Source organism: Eleutherodactylus coqui, chromosome 11 (assembly GCF_035609145.1).
Source record: "Eleutherodactylus coqui strain aEleCoq1 chromosome 11, aEleCoq1.hap1, whole genome shotgun sequence".
In the NCBI taxonomy this organism is placed as follows: domain Eukaryota; kingdom Metazoa; phylum Chordata; class Amphibia; order Anura; family Eleutherodactylidae; genus Eleutherodactylus; species Eleutherodactylus coqui.
Window position 1 is genome coordinate 86,319,298 of NC_089847.1, and position 19,067 is coordinate 86,338,364.

At 41.1% G+C, this 19,067-nt stretch overlaps 1 protein-coding gene across 2 annotated transcripts in view; it reads left to right on the top strand.

Annotated features, from left to right (window-relative positions):
* LOC136582121 (inositol-trisphosphate 3-kinase B-like) overlaps positions 1-19,067 on the top strand; it is a 92,339-nt gene that overhangs the window by 13,173 nt on the left and 60,099 nt on the right. For both annotated transcript variants that reach the window (XM_066582932.1, XM_066582933.1), the window contains exon 2: positions 109-595. In XM_066582932.1, the coding sequence (XP_066439029.1) occupies positions 263-595 (333 nt within the window). In that variant the 5' untranslated portion in view covers positions 109-262. The remainder of the gene's footprint in view (positions 1-108; positions 596-19,067) is intronic.

Below are 19,067 nucleotides of genomic sequence, written 5' to 3' on the forward strand. Positions count from 1 at the left end.
ATGTTCTCTAATGAAATGTACATCTTTCTATGAAAGGAAATCACATTGAGGTGTTAGGAATAACTTACTCTACCATATCTTTTACTCTCTGTTGAACTCTCTCCACAGATGTCTCATGGACAGGAAGAGTGAGCCTGAGGGAAACATTTTAGGTAATGCCTATAGAAAAGCAAATAGCCATTTGTGGCTGATAAGTCAAGAGGAAACAGCAAGAAACAATCACTCAAAGACCAAGTGAAGTTTCCAGTCTACGGCAGGAGTGATGGAGAAGCAAGAGCACATACCTTTGGAGAAAGACTTGCAAAAGTTATCTGTGGCACCCCATGAGGCAGAAAGGGACATGCAAACCATAGATAAAGATGTCTTAAGCAAACCAGAAGACCTCAAACTTGGTGAGAAGAGAGAACACATAGAGGAACACAGCCCCGTAGATGTGCTGCCAGAGGAAGATCACCAGAAGAAATCCGTAAGGCAGTCCGACAGGTCAATCTCCAGCACCTCAACCTGCTCATCCGTTGCATACTCCTCACCAGAAAGTGACCAAGTCTTCAGCGAAGAAGAAGATATCCAGACCAAGCGTAAGACTTTGAGAAAGGTTAGTAGTATAAGGGATCAAATGTTGTGAAGATGAAATTCTTTGTAAAAACTTGAAGATGTATTTCCAGTAGCGAAAGGGTTGAGAGGCAAACAATGTATATAGAGGAGCTTCTTTTTCTGTGGGCGAAGATGCAAATCACACCTGCTGAGCTGATGAGAAAGAGAAAAGTAGTGAAAAGAAGACAGGAGGGGGAAGATACTTATGTGAAAGGCAAAATTATCGGTTACGGACACATACACAGGCATTGTTTTGACAATGTACTAGAAGTAATGGGGGTTAAAGCTCTGAAAAAGCTCATGTTGTGGCGGGGGCAGATGCTTGTACTATATGCACAAGAATGAAGAATTACAATTTGATTCAGATGCTACAGTACATATGATGGGAAAGGGTTTAGAGTCTCATTGCGAGTATCAGCCATCGTGTCCTTTGGCGGCCGGGTCTTCTTTTGCTACTGATCTGTCCAAGCATTATATATTTTTCTAGTGACTCTGTTTGCATTACATGGCCAAAATCCGTGAGCCTTAGTCCGGCCATCTTGGCCTCCAATATATATATTAGATTTTGTTTAGTTCAGATATGCCGTTACATTGGACCTCCTTTCTGTCTCCTGGTAGAACAGGGCTCCGTAGTGTATTGCACTGTTCTCAGACAGCTACTTACTTTTCATCTTTAATATAATTTACCTGCTATGTGTTAATGGGTCCACGTTTTGTGATGAGTCAACTTCTCCTGAATATGATACATAAAACTTAAAATTAGTCATCCTAAATGATATAATTATTTCCTAACAAAACGTTAAGTATTATACTAGTATCATAGCTACCGAGAAAAATTAAAGTGTCATCGTATTTAATGCTACAAAACCTCAACCTTTCTGCGCAGCCCCTTTACTTTCCTGTTAATAGTAGGATGGGTAGGTCTAGCAAGAGATTGAGGTCTGGGGTTATGACTTATTCTTTAAAAGTGGAAGATAGGTTCATTATATGGCTAAATATATAATATTAAAGGGATTCTCTGGGATTTTTTCTATTGAAGACCTATTCTCAGGGTAGAAGATGGGGGTCTGCCGCTCAGGATCCCCTCCTGTCAGCTGATCCCTGGATCTGCTGTCTGCTTCCAATGCTATCTGCACTGACAGCGGGTCTAGGGATCAACTGATCAGCAATGATTCCATACAGAACTCAAACCATTTTGCAGGGACCACATTTTGCCTGGTACATTGCCCATGCTAAAACAGGAAAAGGCCTTACCCAAACTGTTGCCACAAATAATTACATGCTGCAACACTAACCACTTTGTAACATATCACCCAGTGCAGTAAGCACATATATAGCCATCCACTACATATGCTGTGCATGGAGTGGGCTCTGGAGCCGAACCTGCTCCATGCACAGAGACAACTGAGGAACTCTGATCGCAGCTGATAAGCCTTTAAATGCTTCTGTCAGTTCTGACAGCGACATTTAAATGGCCAAAATAGCAATTAGTTGTCTTGAATGGCCCCATGATAAGTTCACTGGGGAATTCTAAAGTGTCCCTGGGCTGCCACGATCGTTTGCCTTAAAGATGTGCCTGTAACAGGTCTTTAATAGGAAACCTGTTGAAATATTGTATAATGCAATACAAAATTATTATACTATATAAGATATCAAACAATCACAGGTTCAAGTCCCCTATGGGGACTAATAAGAAATTGTAAAATAAAGATAAAATATATATTTTTTAATTATTATAAAAATAAAAATATTAAACGTTAAAAACAATTTTCCGAGTATAAAAAAAATGTAAAAAATTGGTATCGCTGCATCTGTAAAGGTTCATTTAAAAAAAAAATATCACATTATTAACTGCGTTAGGAAAAAAATTACACAATGGCAAAATTGCACTTTTTGGGTCATTCTGTCTCCAAGAGCAAAAGTTAACAAAAAGTTGTATGTTCCCCAAAATGGTACAAATATAAACCACAAATCATTAACAAAAAACGAGCCCTCACACAGCCCTATTGACTAAAAAATTATAAAAGTTATAGGAACCAAAAGATGCCAACAGAAAGCTATTTTTTATTTTTATTTTTTTCAGTATTACTATAAAAAAAATATATATAATTTCGATATTTCCGTACTGGTACTGGTACAGACAATAAAGCTAACATGTCACTTTTACTGTACCATGAACTTCGTAAAAAACAAACAAAAAAATGAAAAATTGTGGGTTTCTTTCCCCTTCGCCCCACTTTGAAATTTAAAAAAATCTCCCAATACATCACAAAGGTAAAGCCAGCCTCATGACTAACTCCTAGGGTGACGTTTTCTTGGCAGACTGTTTTTGTGGGGGTGGGAGGGGGTGGGGGCAATTCCTTAAACCCCAATACATTATAGGATACATTAAATTGTGCCATTGAAAAATACAACTTGTCCTGCAAAATCCTCCTGTAGATGTGTCACCTGAAAAATCAAAAATGTATGATTTTTTAAAGTAAGGCTACCAGAACTGCAGAATGTGACCTGGACGCAGGCGCATCAATGGCCCTGAAAAGGTTAATGTCTTCCTTCAATAAACTAAGAGACCTAGTCAGGATCATAAAAATACATTTCCTCCTCTGGTTAACTCTGGCATAATATATTTGAGCAGTAAGTATTCTGGCATCCACCAGATTAGAGGGTCAGTGTGCCAGAAGATATGATGAATCTCTCCAGAGAAGACTTTCCATTGCTGCTTGGCATTGCGGATGGAGACCTCAGGCTTGTGTGCAGCTGCTCAGCCATGGCAACCCAATCCATCAAGCTTCAAACTAGTTATTGCTAACTTCTGGAGGCCGTTTGGAACTCAGTGATGAGTGGTATAATCCAGGACAAATTAATTTTTTTTTGCGTTACCTTCTTCTACTATTTTTCCTAGACTTTTCCTTTTCCAAGGCAATTCTGGTAGGGAGATACTTGAACTGACGTACAGGAGAGGTGGCTTTCTGTGACTTTGCTCATCTTTGCCATTGCTAATATTTTTCTATGGTGGTTCTTTAGCTATTGGCCTTTGTTTATACCTGGTAACAATGAGTATAGCTAAGAAGGCCTAACTCATTAAGTAGAATAGTACATACTTTTGGACTATCATTGGCTGCTTATGCTACTACTATAGGTATCTAGTTCCCTTTGCCAATGCCGTGATGAATAAAATCTGTAGAGTAATATAGCCGTCTTTTGCATCTGACTCGGCTGTTCCATAGCACATGGCATTTGAGGCAGTCAGTACTTATTACTTTATAGGTTCCTTTACATGCTCAGTGAAGCAATCATTTCGACAAGTGAGCCCGCTGTCACTTTCATGCTCTTTCAGTCTCGGTCTTCTCATGCCTTGGAGTAATAGAAACTTTCTAGCTTGCAAATGTTTCCAAGTCAACTGATTTTCGTTGATGTGAAACCATCATTTCTAATAAGTGCATTCACATTATATGTTGTCTGCTATAAGTTAAGAAATTGTATGTAGCTGCTGGCAGTACAGATGCCAAAGCAGGGGTGCCGTATTGTCATGATGTTTTAATCTGAAGGGCTAAAATAACATTGAGGGCTCTTTCACATGAGTGTATATCGGCCGCCGTTTTCACGGCTGGCCAATATATGCTACCATCTGAGGCATAATAACTCGTGAACGGGCGCACAAATCTAATGTTTGTGCATCCGTTCTGACGGCATCGGCCCCAGTGCATATACGCCGAGGCCATCATGCCATTGCCCCTTCTGCTTCCCTCCTACTCACTGGCTCACCTCCTCTATGGCTGCTTGCAATGGGCGGGGGTGGAGCTAAGCTCCCGCCCCTCCCTGCCCATTGTCCGCAGCCAGCAATAAGAGGAGGTGAGATGGGGGCGGTGCTTAGCTCTGCCCCTCCCCCTCCCATAGCAATCAGCCAGAGGAGAAGAGAGAAGAGGGAGGGAGTTTAGTAGTCATGCTCCTAAACTCCCTCCCGCCTCCCTTCTCCGGCCGCTGTCATTTCAATCAGCTGATTGGCAGGATCCTGAGCAGCAGATCCCTGCCAATCAACTATTGATGACCCATCTGAGGATAGGTCGTCAACAATGTAGTACTTGAAAATCCTTTGACCGTAACAAGTTAAGAATTTCTACATCTGTACAAGTATGTGTTTAACTTTACAAAATTATACTGCTTCCTCAGTATCTTTACCCCCTGCCCCACATTATTTCCATCCCTTCCTTAGAGGCATAATTTCCAACCACTATAGCATCTTGGATATCAACTCCCCCCCCCCCCCCCCCGTAGAGCCGCGTCTCCCCATAACAGTCTTTCCCCCACAGAACCACATCTCCCCCCTACAGACTCATGTCTCCCTCATCACAACCTCCCCCTCAAACCCAGGTCTCCTTCAAATCACAATATCACATTCTCCTCCCTATAGACCCATGTCCTCCCATCATAATTGCACCTCTGCATAGACCCACCTCTCCTATCACAGCACATTTTATCCTTTTGCACAAAACCATGTCACAACACATTCCGCCCTGATAGAGCAACACCTCTTCCCTATAGACCCACATCTCCCACCCGAAATCACAGGGCCCCCTTCACAGAACCATGTCTCCCTCCACCATAATGTTCCCTCCCCGAGGAGCCATGTCTCTCCCATCATAATTTCCCCCAGACATGCCATGTCTCCACATCCCAAATTCCACCCCCCACCCAGAATAGGGGCTGGTCAGTCAGGCAGTGTTACCAGTCTTGTGAAGGATGGGCATTGCCAAGTCTGTAGACGGGTATGGACAATGTGTGCGGAGGTACTAGGTAGTAGGCCAGGGTCTCATTATGAAAGATGGTATATGTTTAGATAGAGGCTAGATGGCTTAGGGTTTACCTTTGAACTTGAGTGAAGTGTCTTCATGAAGGGGCTGGTCAGTCAGGCAGTGTTACCAGTATTGGGAAGGACGGGCATTGCCAAGTCTGTAGACTGGTATGGACAATGTGTGTGCCGAGGTACTAGGTAGTAGGCCAGGGTCTCATTATGAAAGATAGTATATGTTTAGATAGAGGCTAGATGGCTTAGGGTTTACCTTTGAACTTGAGCGAAGTGTTTTCATGTGCTTCTTAGCCTACAGATGGTAATCCTATGATTAACTTGCCCCCAATTTATCACAAGATGTGCTGAGCAGAAGGATATATATGAGATAATTGGTATTGTACTAGTGTACTATGATTGGCATTCTATTTCTTTCTGTTGCCTTGTTAGAAAGCAGTGATTTTTTTCCTAACTAAGGCACGGCTGAGATGGCCATAATTCGCTGCACCCCGCCCGTAAGAGACACACGCACGACACGGAGCAAGTACGCAATGACATTGCATGCTTGCTGCGTGACCCCAATTGCCATGCACTATCTTGGTGTGTATGTGTGCGTAATATTCGCCAAGATAGAACATTCTATAGTTTTTCTTGCACACGTATTCCGCGCAATTCGTGTGAGCAGCAACATGGCCGCCTATGGCAGATTGATACAGCGTATTTAATACACAAAACCCTTGCTTGAAATGCGCTATAACAACTTGTTCATGTGAGAGAGCCCTAAAGCTCCTCATCACGGAGCAATAGATCTTTTGCCTGCGTAAACTGAATGACGCATGATAAGCGAATGAATTCTCATTCGTGGTTTAACCATTGGCAGTATTTGTGCACTGAGCGATTATCGTTCAGATTTGCATGTTCCAACTATTTTTTGAATTAATCATTCCGTGTAAAAGGGAATGCCGAAAGACTTGTACTTCATAAATGTCAATTGTCTCATAAGCGCTAATATCAGATCTCGTTAGGACGTTTTTGATGTTTCATTCACCTTTCAGATTCTATTTATGCGTGAAACTGGTATCAGGTATCGATGCAAAGGTGTAAGGGCTTTGACAAACGAACATATGCGCAAATACGCTCCGTTGCAGTGAGGAGCAAGGTTTGGAGATGGCAATATTCATGCTGATGCGCATGTGTCACCGCATAGTACTGTAATTTTTGCGCACTCTCAGCATTCTTTTTTTTAGTACAATATCGTATTGCTGCTACCCGCAATAAAATTGCGCATTTTTTTTATCACGGAAGTCAATAGGACTTTCTAATGTTAAAATCGCAATGCAAGTTCGTTGTGTTGTGATGCGATAAAAAGGAGGCTCCATAGGGAAACATGGGAGATAAAAAAAATGGCACATCGCAGAAAAATAGAGCATGCCGCAATTTTTGTTTCTATCAACATCACATCATTGAAAACATCGCCGATGGGAAGGAAACCATTGTAAATCATTGGTTTCAGAATCTGCTTTTTTTTACTGATCATCGCATCAGGCGAAAAGCGTGCAATTTTCTCGCACGTGTAAAACCACCCTAAGGGCCAGCTGTCTTCTTTTCCCTGTGTTGTCCGCAGGGTCACACTCTTCCCCTTGTTTTTGTAACCTGCCATAGACTTGTATGTCAGCTTTCTGTGTAAAACGCAGAAAGATAGGGCAAGTCCTATCTTTTCTTATATGCAGGAATTGCATGTGAGAACGAACACACTGAAATCAATATGTTCGCTTTGTCATGTTATATAGGCGTGAGTTTCACGTGCACAAAAATGTGCGCAAACATGTTTGTCTATTTAAGCACTATAAGTGATACTAGAGGGTTTTTTATAACCCATAATCTTTTTTCGATCAGATACACGGTTTGGTGGGAAAAGTGCCTGCTACCAGCTTCTATGAGCTTGGCCTTTGCAGAGAGCGTCCTTGCTGGCTTCTAATATTTAGGAATTAATTCCTACAACAGAATAAGATCTGACCAGACCTCTAATAAAGAACCTAATCTGAGGGTCTTTCTAGACAAGCCGATTATCCTTTCAGTGAGTGAGTGACGTCATCGCTAGCTTCTTCGCCCTTGTGCAGCCTAGATACATTGTTGGCTCGTTCAAACAAGAATTGGTCAGTCATTCACATTTACTGTATCAGTGAATCAGAAGGACTGAACAACTACTGTTTAAACCGAACGATAAGTGAATAAACCAACAATGATTTTCATGCCTGACGAAAATGAACGACGAACTAAAAGTGAACAATTACTTAGGTCATTGGCACACGATTAGACCAAACGATTTCACTTTCACTCATTTGAACGGTTTTCTGAGCTATAATCGTTCCGACTTAAAGCACTGTAACTCGTTCTAAACACGCTTGTGCCCCCCTAGAACTTAGCACAGACTTGGGGGTAGATTTACAGACCTACTGGCTTTCTTTTTTAAAGTTGACTATATGATCAAAATTAATCAAAGACAGAACTTTTCTCTGTCTCCTCTGAATTGTAGTTTGCGTCCATGCAGTCCATAAGTGTTATATTTGGGTATTTCAGCTTGTGGAGAGTAGCAAATGTTAGGGTGGTTTCACGTCTACGTTGGAACCTCCAGTTGGAGCTTCCATGGAAGTTCCGACTTAAAATACTGAAAGAAAAGCGCTGCGTACAGCACTTTTTTGTCCATCTAAAAGCCAGGCAGCTATGTGGAAACCAAAGGACCCCATTATAGTCAGTGGGGTTCAATAGGCACTGTTCGATTCCATCCTGAGACAGAGCCGCTCAGCTGTGGGGATTCTCCTTTCCTGCCGAACGGAGCAGGAAAGCGGAAGCCAGAGCGCAGATGTGAAACCACGATTACCACACTCACTTCCTTTTAGATTGCTGTGCACAAAGGACCAACGTATAAAGGTTGCCCACCTTACACAATCCCTTTTACTTAAAAAAGTTTCTCCAGTGATAAGCTTATGAAATGGCACACTGCTGCTGCTGGGGCCCCCAGTGATTAGCTGTGATCTATGGGGGACCCTGATGATAAGAGTTCAAGTTGTCCTCCTGTGCAAAACACTTGGAAAATAAATCATTACACAGTTCTCATTGAAGGTCTGCATGGACATGTCATGTCGTCCACAGCAAGATACTCCACTTTCACTAATAGAGGAGGGTATTGAATGAAGCGCCAGTATTAACTCAGAATTCCCTAATAGGTTAAAAATTGGTTTTCAAATTCAGACAAATCCTGTAATTCATTAATCCCTTATGCTGTGCAGTGGTGTACGGAGATTGTGTACAGGCCCTATTGGAGTGGAGTTAGTTTATCACTAGCCGGCGGTTGACCTAATTTTTTGCCAGTCATCTAGCTGATGGGTTTTCGTAGTTCATCTGTGAAACCAAGTAGAGTGCTCTGTAGGGACCTGAACCCATGGTCTAAAAGCCGTAGGCTGCTCATCTGTGTCACTAGTCTATGTATAACATAGCCCCTTCATAATACTAGGGATGTCCTCCTGACTTAGCAGGTTTTCCGGTACCTCAACTGTGGGAAACGTTCTTCCTGGCAGAAGCTTACTCTTTCCTGAGGCAGTAGGAGAAGAGTCGCCTGGGAATTCCTTTGTCTGTGTTTCTTGCCACCTCACAGCGGAGACACAAGTAGGCTCTAAGATCCTTCTTTCAACCAATGGAGAATTAGGGGTAATTTTCTCCCTCCTCTGTTTCTTGTGTTTTTTTTATTGCCGTCCACTTTATTCCAAAATGTACATTTCATTAATTTTCCATCCCGTCTGGATTAAAATGTTCCCTGTGTATTAAATGAGCAGCTGAGGTTATACCCCTTGGGCTAGGAATATCTTGTTAGCTGAAAGCTTTACCTTTTATGGGTTTTTTAATTAAATCAGCTTAAGTTGATTTCATAAAGATAGCTCCGAACCGTGGAAAATACTTGTACATATGTCATGAGCAGGATTCCCTCTGGTCATTCTGAGCTAAATATGTGCCAGATATGAGTAGGAGAGACGTTACTTTCCTATATAAGTCTTTGTTTTGTTACTTCTATGTATTGAGAACGTACAATGACAGTCTTTATGATATGTTAGTGCGAGGCGTGGAAAACGGCGCCCCTCACGGACACCAAGGATACATCTCATCTAGATGTTACTCTTAGCCATGAGGGACAAATATAGACATATATTTAAACACCAAAATATGGCCAACACAAAAAGGGTCAATAAGCAGTAACAGAAATGTAATCGTGGGAACGCTATCCCCAACCAATTATGCCATGGCGGACCTTGCCTAAAAGTTGGGCGATCGCCCTCATAAGGACAGCCCAACATCTTAAACCTAGGGGACCTAGTCTGGCTTTGGATGGAGGGTAGGGAAAAATATAGAGCAGATGGAAAAGAAATCTACTTATGGCAAAGCTAAGCAAAGGACAATAAACCGCACAGTAAAAGTATCATTACTTGTTTTTAGCTGCAGGTGACTGCTGGTACACTAGATAATTCAGCGAGAAAAATAACCAGCACCCATTTAGAGGCGGGCCCAAAATGAATACACTTCTATTATGACTGTCCAGCTAGGGGAAACACCTTCCCGTGTCCCAGTCAGTCCATATACCGCTGGAGATATTGCAGCAGGGTTGAGAACAAGGCACATTATATACTAAACCCTACTGAGGGATTTAGGAACTACGACACCTCAGGGATCTTCCACTATGATAGAAAGAGGGGATTCGTCAGTGCCTAGCGGCAAAGGATCTGTCACATGGCTGATGTCATGACGTCATCCGTGCTCCACATTCTGATTGCGGCTAGCGCACCGCAACTCTTGATATCTGGATGGATTTGTTTAATTCACTTCTTAGACATTTTAGGTATCAGTATGTAAGGTATGAAATTTTCAAGCTCTCTTTCAGGTCCCCTATGGATAACACAGCCAACATCGGTCAAAAACTATATTAATTAATAAATTATATCAACCTATGACTTTGGCACCCCTGTACGCTTCCTTCTGCAAACCGAGAGAGGAAGTTGCATCTGATGTCAACCCTTTTTTTAGATTGTGTCAGCTGGTCACCCAGTATAGATAAAAGTATACAGAAACATTTCCTGCACCTTTCTCCCTTCATTGTTGTGTTGGGGTGAGGAAAATTTGATTAGTGTAGTAATATAGTAACATAGTGTGTAAGGCTGAAAAAAAGACATGCCCATCCGGTTCAGTTTCTTGCCCCTCAACCCAGTGTTAATCCAGAGAAAGGCAGTAAACCCCAATGAAGTAGAAGTCAATTTTCTCCATTTAAGGGAAACAATTTCCTACCTGACTCCAATCTGGCAATCGGAATAATCTCTGGATCACTGACTCTTCTGAAGTAATCAGTGACTATAACTTAATATTGTAACAGTGAAAAAAGGCGTCCAGGCCCCTATTAAACTGTTTTAGTGAGTTCACCATTACCATGTCCTCAGGCAGAGAGTTCCATAGTCTTACTGCTCTTACAGTAAAGAACCCCTTTCTATGTTGGTGTAGAAACTATATTTTCTCTACACATAAAGAATGCCCCCTTGTTAGGAACCTTTCATACAAGATGGAATATTCTGTAACGGCATTGCACAAGATGCCGCCCCTGAATTCCATACCAAAATCTCCATGGCTAACTGCTTATTTTAATGCGTAATTCACAGCCAAATTCTGCTATTTTCAATTCTGTACCGAAATCCACACATTAGCAGTGTGGATTTTGGAGCTGAATATTCTGCAGGAGGGTATTTTGTGTAAAAGTTCCCTAACAGTCAGTGTCCTGGGTATTAACGGATCATGGGAGAGATCTCTCTATTGTCCCCTAATATATTTATACATAGTTATTAGGTCACCCCTCAGCCGTCTTTTTTCTAAACTAAATAACCCCAATTTTGATAACCTCTCTGGATATTGTAGTCCGCCCATTTAGTTTATTACTTTAGTTGCCCGCCTTTGTACCCGCTCAAGCTCTGATATGTCCTTCTTGAGTACCGGTGCCCCAAACTGTCCACAATATTTCATGTGTGGTCTGACCAGTGACTTGTAAAGAGGAAGAACAATGTTCTTGTCATGTACCCCTAGACCTCTTTTGATGCTCCCATGATTCTATTTGCCTTTACAGCAGCTGCCTGACACTGGTTGCTCCAGTTAAGCTTACAGGTAACTAAAATCCCCAAGTCCTTTTCCATGTCAGTGTTACCCAGTGGTTTCCCATTTAGTGTGTAATGGTGGCATGTATTTCCTCTGCCCATGTGCAGAACCTTCCATTTATCAGTGTTAAGCCTTATTTGCCACTTCTCTGCCCAAACCAACAACTTATCCAGATCCATTTGCAACCGCATTCTGTCTTCTTGTGTTAATGACTTTACATACTACCTCACATGTATCTAAGCATATATTGCTGAGCACAGTTAATCTGTATAAAAACTTATGTTCTGTTATTTATCAGCTCTGTGCGATTAGGAACTCAGTTGGCCGATAACTTAGAGCACATGTTCGTAAGATTCAAAGACTTTCCATTAAAATATATTTCCATTAATTGACTCTCATTCCTTATCCATTGCAAATGGAGATGCTGCAATCTCTCAAGAAGTCTGTAATGTTTCCATGATTAGCTCATCTTGTGGGAAAAGTGGGTGGTGTGTAGAATCTTTATTGCAGATGTTTAGGCGTCTAATGTATTGTTAGAATGAAGCTCGGAATAACCAGTTGCTGAACAAGGAATTTGTTACCTCATTGTCATATTATAGGCTATTTCACCAACAGACACAGTGTATAGCTCAGATGACCTTAAAGGGAACCCATTACACTGAAAATGCAGTGCACCCCGCAGGCGTCATGTTTTAGAGCAAAATGAGCTAGACTGATATATATATATGTGTGTGTGTGTATATATATATATATTTTTTTTATATATATCTTGATGCAATATATAAAATGTTATATGAATCTTTTCCCACATATACATATATATATATATACCCTATTTCCCTAAAAATAAGACCTACCCTGAAAACAAGCCCTAGCATGATTTTTTAGGATTTTTCATGATTGCACGTTTCCATGCACCCCCATAGACTCCGATGGTGGCTTGGGTGCACAAATACACACAAAAATAGAGCATGTCGTGCAAAAACGCTGAATGTGAGGGAACCCATTGAAATCAATGAGTTCTGTTGTCTATTGTCTGCAGATTTTGGCCTTAGGGCTCCTTTACACGGGCGATTTGTGCACGGTTTTGCATGTGCAAATACACAGACATTAGACCCCATGGTTTCAATGGGTTCCCTCACATTCTGTGTTTGTGCAGACAGGGTCCCGTTGGGGGTAAAATTACATAACATGTTCTATTTATTTGCGCATTCGTGCACCCGAGGCTCAACCGGAGTCTATGGGGGTCTGCGTCCCTGCGTGATTTTGCTGTGTTTATTGCTAACACCGGTGACTAATTAGGCTGCCAAGTTCAAACAATGTGAACGGGCCTGGCAACGCAAAAAAGTACAGTAGGCTGCGCGGAAATGCTCGCGAGAACACGTGATAGTGCTCTATTCCGAGTGCAATCACATGGTGCTCTCGTGAGCGCTAATACGTCATGCTCGTGTGCTGGAGTCCTTACATTGGGTTTTGTAGTTAGACATCATTCAGAGGTGCATATAGCATTCTACAGGTTGCTAACACCATGTATTCACTGCCTGTTCACTGCTTGCACATTGCTTACTCTAGTAATATGAAGTCTACAGAAAGTAACTTTTTCCCAGCACTCGGCAGAACTGAAAATACAGTTTTGGACTATAAGATACGTTATACTAACTTTTATATTTGACCAAGGTAAGCTAGTGATTTTGACAGGATTGGCTAGCAATCTAATTTGTTTAGTTATCCCCCAATGGCAGATGTGGGGGGCATAAATGATCAGGTAGGTTGGATTGCAACATGCTTGATCCGTTGCTGCCAGAGGTGTCCTTCTCCTATGAAATAAACATGCATGCGGGGCTGAACCGTGTGCGCATGTTTATGGTGGGGTGAGAGGAGACAGCTGTTAAGCGAACAAACTTTTGGCTGACAGCTACTGATCTGTCTGGACAGCTTTACTTCCTCAGTTACTAAAGCCACTAAGACCCCGAAGTCTATTGGTGCTCCTTAGTTACAGATCGCTCACATTTTCCCATGGACTGTTGTATCTTGTAAATGATGTCCTTATATTGTGCAGTTAAAAGGGTATTTCCAGCTTTTACATTGATGACATGCCCACAGAACCATAAATGCCTGATAGTTGTGAATGTTCACATCTGGGACCCATCGGTCGGAATAACAAGTATCCAGTGACCCCCTCATCATCTTATGGCTGTCCTACGCTCTATAGGGTCTCATTCTCCCAATAGGTCAGAGTCCCTTAGGTATTTATGGCATATCCCGTAAATATGTCATAAATGTTTCAGATGGGAATACTGTGTTGACACACAGTGACTATTAAGTTGTTTTTTCCTATTTACGAAGAACTGGTAAGTAAGTTTTAGGATACTTTCATTAGTTTCGATTTTCTGATTTGTATTGAAGAATATAATGAAGAAAGAGCTGGCAGTCACCCAATATTCCAAAAAAGGTTTTCTATGTTTTCTTATCCATTTGTAAAACTATGATGTCATTGCAGCCAGTGGAAAATGAGTGATACAATGTCACGTGGCATGGGCATGTGCGGGAAGGAAATCTGCTGCATATAGTGCTTTTGCTCCATGGTCTGTTGGTTTAATTTTTTTTCCTAGGAAAGCATTTTTAGTTTCCAAAAATGTTGGCAATAACAGCCGGCACAAAACAAGCAACTAATTCATATATATGTATATATTTCCCATCCTTGCTGACAGCTTTCCAGTCACAAATACACTCATCTTTAAATGTTTATAGTAAATCATGTACTCCAGACGGCACCGTTCGGAATCCACCCATACTCAGTTCATTCTATCAGATTTAGATAGAAACCACCATTTAATGAGAAATCATAAAATACAATTAAAACAACTATTATTTGCGGAAACACATATAGTATAATATGACAAACTATACTACTGATAACAATATACTGGAGCTGCTATTCTTTAAGAAGGGTCTCCAAGTTCTTACAACAGGTTTGCACATCTATGGAGTTCTTTCATTAGCAGAAAGTCACTTCCAGAGAAACACCCATCATATGAAAAATCATCCAATCTCTCTCAGTGTTCATATTCCAGACTCTGGCACTTATAGGTTCTTTAAGACAGCGGCACCTCATCACTCTTTAAGATGTGATCACTGAGCATTGGTACAGTGGGTGGACAAACATATGGAAACACCATACAGAATGCATGGGATTTTAATCATTAGCACTGAGCTTCCTTTTTGCTCCTTGCTTGGCTGAGAGCTTTCCTGCCAAATTTGTGTTTACTTCACCTCTTGCCCTGCTCTGGGTGATAACAGAAGCTGAGTGGCTCAAACCCCTGACTAATGGAACCTTGTTGCTCCGGCAGATGTTCACTTCTGCCCTGCAGCATCTGTGTCATATTACCTCCACTTAAGTTACATGGGATTATAAATCATATTTCAATAAGACATGTAGAGTCCGATCTTAAAGCATCCATTTCGTACGGTGTTTCCATATTTTTGTCCACCCTCTGTTCTTCCCATATTCCAGCTTTTCAAAGACACATCAATGCTGGGAACCTACAACTTGATTGTATAGTGGGCTTAGGAAATAACACATGCAGGGTATCCTATTGGTAAGCCGACTGACACCTGTAGTTCCATGCATTTGTATCAAGATGTTTCTATGGCGCTGCATTCAAACAGCTCCAGGTCTCCTCCCCACAAATAAAAATAGGATGGGTACACGTTACATATCCTTTTATGGTCCAGTTAAGACCACTTAAAAGTTACACTGTTATAATTTCTCTGCCAGACACGTTTCCAAGCGAACTTCGCTTCTTCCTCGATGGCCATTAGACCTTCATTAAACTTCTATATTTATTAACTTTTGAGTTGTATAAACTGGATTTGTGGAATTGCATTTATTAATACAATTTAATGGCATACCTAAAACACAGAGAATCTGTTCACACATATAACAAATATATAATATAAGCATATGAAAATAAATCATAAACAATAAAAAAGTAAGAAACATATGCAAATATAAAAACCTAAGTATAAGATTGTATAAGTACAAACATAAAGCACCTGCAACGGACCTACTCCCCCCAAAATATCGATAGTTTGAAGATAAGGGATATCTTGAAGACAGTTTGGTTACCTTATTGGCGAAAGTTAGGGATTTGGATAGAACTTTGTTTTTCAAGATCTGATAACTGTCTTACAGAACTGATCATGGGCGGATTGGAAGGGTTAATAATAGGCATTAGCATTGTTGGTAGAGGATAATATGTTGGGTCTGATATGTCTAGAGAAACAGCTAATAGTATTTCCTAGAGCCCTGAATTTGGGTTTAGTGATAGCACCAACAGTGAAAAAAGTGAGAGAGATGTTAAGTCTACAACTTGGCTCTCTATGGAAGTTTTTTTTAGGTGTGGGAGGAGAACGGTAGTCGTTAAATCCAGGGTTAATGACGACTATGAATTTAATATCAGGGAGTGTCTCACATGTGGTAATGAGAACGTTATGTATTTAATTGAGTGTCCTTGTACTGTCTACTTGCGACAGTAGGACGTCTAGACTTTTCAAAAGAGGAATTGTTGAACACATTCATAATATAGAAATCGGTATGACAAACACTCATTATCGCGACATTTCAAAACTTATCATTCAGGCTCGTTCAGACGACCATAGTGTACAGAATGTGCTGCTTTAAGGAACCAATAGGTTCCTATAGAAGCGTTCACATGGATTATTGTTAGGCGCGCGAAACGGTGCGCACTTAACAAATATAGGACATATGACTGCAGGTTGCATGTAGCTCTGAGGTACGGACCTGACCTATCTTTGCTGCATGCTTTCCATAGACTCCTATTCGAGCCTCAAAGCACGAAGGTCACACCTAGAAACGTGTGAACAGGCTACTTTAAGTAGCTGGATGCAGCGCGTTCGCACTAGCTTTACAGCACTATAGCTGCCGTCTTTTTGCGCTGCTAGTAGCACGAATGACTACATTCATTTAAACGAGCCCTTATTGTGATCCTGGGGCAGACGCTCATGTCAGCCATACATAGTGTTAAAAAAGGATTGGCGGGGAGGAAATTTTCCTGCTAAGGTGTCAAGGGCAGAGTCTAAAAAGATCTTTGAGTTTGAGTCTGAGCTCCCGAGAGCTCTAAATGCAGAGTTAGAAATGTTAGGGTTTTTTTTGGGGGGGGGGGGGGGGGTAGATCCGTTGCAGGTGCTTTATGTATGTATTTACACAATTTTATCAAAAAAAATTTTTTTTTAAAATCTTTGCATATGTTTATATTATATATTTTTGTATCTGTGAGCCGATTGATTCTACGTGTTTTAGGTATATCTTATATAATTGTATTAATGAATGCATTTCCATAAATTATACTTTTTATACAACTCAAAAGGGAATAAATATGGAAGGAGTTTAATGGAGGACTAATGGCTGCTGAGGAAAAAGAGAAGTTCGCTTGGAAACGCTCCTGGTAGAGAAATGATAACAGTGTAACTTTTAAGGGGACTTTAACTGGACCGCAGAAGGATATATAACTTGCACCCATCATATTATTATTTGTGGGGAGGAGACCTGGAGCTGTTTGAATGCAGCGCAGCAGAAACATCTTGATATGAGTGCCTATGTGCATGGAACTACAAGTCTCAGCCGGCCTGCTAATACCCTATTTACAATCAGGGAGTAGGTTCCCAGTAGTGATGTGACTTTGAGAAGCCGGAGTGCGGGGAATAGCAATGCTTACTGATTATAGATTTTAAAGCTCAAACTTGATGATTACAGAGGCAATAAATGCGGGAGGCCAGCATATAAACACTGAGAGAGATTAGATTATTCTTCAAATAATGGGTGTTTCTCTGGAAGTGACTTTCCGTTAATGAAGAAACTCCATAGATGTGCAAACCTGTTATGGGCGATTGTCTTGTAAGAACTTGGAGACAGTATATAAAAAATAGCAGTTGCAGTATGTAGTTAACAATAGTATAGTCTGTCATATTATATTATATTATATGTGTTTCCATGAGGGTCCTGCAATTTATCAAATTATAGTTGCTTTCAATGTATTTTAAGCTTTGTAATTAAATTTAGTTTTTTTAGTTAAATATGATAGAATGAACTGAGCATGGATTCCGAACGGTACAGTCTAAAATATATGATTTACTGTTGAGATCTGGGAATCCTCCTGCTCCAAAGCTATCCATTGTTTAGATGCACTTTACAAAGGCCAATCTAGGAGATTTGTGAGAAACGCCGCTGTATGATAAAGTTTCAGATTTGGTAACCCAACCCCACTCTTGGCTTTAGACCTGGAGAGGGGAATGTAACTGCTTTGAGGACTACCACGACCCCATATGAATTTAATAATTGCTGTCTGCAGAGTGTGAAAAAAGGAGGGGGCAACGGTATTGGAAGTGTCTGGAAAATATGTAAAAATAAAGGCAGAACATTCATTTTGAGGGCACTTATCCACTCGAAACATGTCAGGTCCTTCACTGCATAGGAGAAAAGGGCTTTCAGTGACCAATCCAAAAGCGATTGGTAGTTCATCATATATAACTTTGAATGGTCTGAAGGGACAGCAACCCCAAATATTGTAATGCCTCCGAGAGGGATAATGCCTCCATTTTCGAATAGTTTATCTTGTTGGAGATATGGACTGACCTCTCAAACTCCTGCAGCAGAGAAGCAAGGAAATGCAAGGCTGGGAGACATAAAGCAAAAGGCCGTCAGCGTAAAGGGCTATCTTCACGTGCCGACTTCCCACCTGGGCCCCATGATTGTTGAATTGTCCCATATGGCCACCTCTAGGTGTTCCATTACTAGCACACACACTAATGGTGAGAGTGGGCAGCACTGTCTAGTTCCATTACGAATGCAAATAGGGGAGGATAATAGATCATTTATGCAGATCCTTGCTGTGGGACAGGTATAAAGTGTGAGAAAGCAGCTCAGAAATTTTGGGCTTAACCACTTTGTTTAAGGGACTTTGTGAGGAATCCCCAATGTACTCTATCAAAGGCCTTCTCTGCATCCACAGATAGGAGGCACAAAAGTTGAGATAAAGCTTTAGCCTGAAAGGCGTGAAACAGGGTTTTGATGACATTATCCCATGCTTTGCGGTCCTTAATGAATTCAACCTGGTCAGAATGAATAACAGAAGGCAGGTGAGGAGCTAACGGATTGGCTAATATTTTTGAGGAAAATTTCACATCCACGTTTATTAACAATATGGGCCTGTAATTAGTGGACAGTGTAGGATATTTGCCGGGCTTTGATAACACGCTAATATGCGCTTCTAGAGATTGTTTTGCAAAGGAGGAATTAGAAGAGATATATGAGAAGATTCCAGTAGGAAATGGAGTGAGCTGATCCCAAAATAACTTAAAAAAGGCAGATGTAACACTGTCTGGACCTGGGCTTTTCCTGGCTGGAATAGATTTAATGACCAACTAACAAATTATTAAAATTCCATGCCTTTCTACGGTGTTTCCATATTTTTGTCCACCCCCT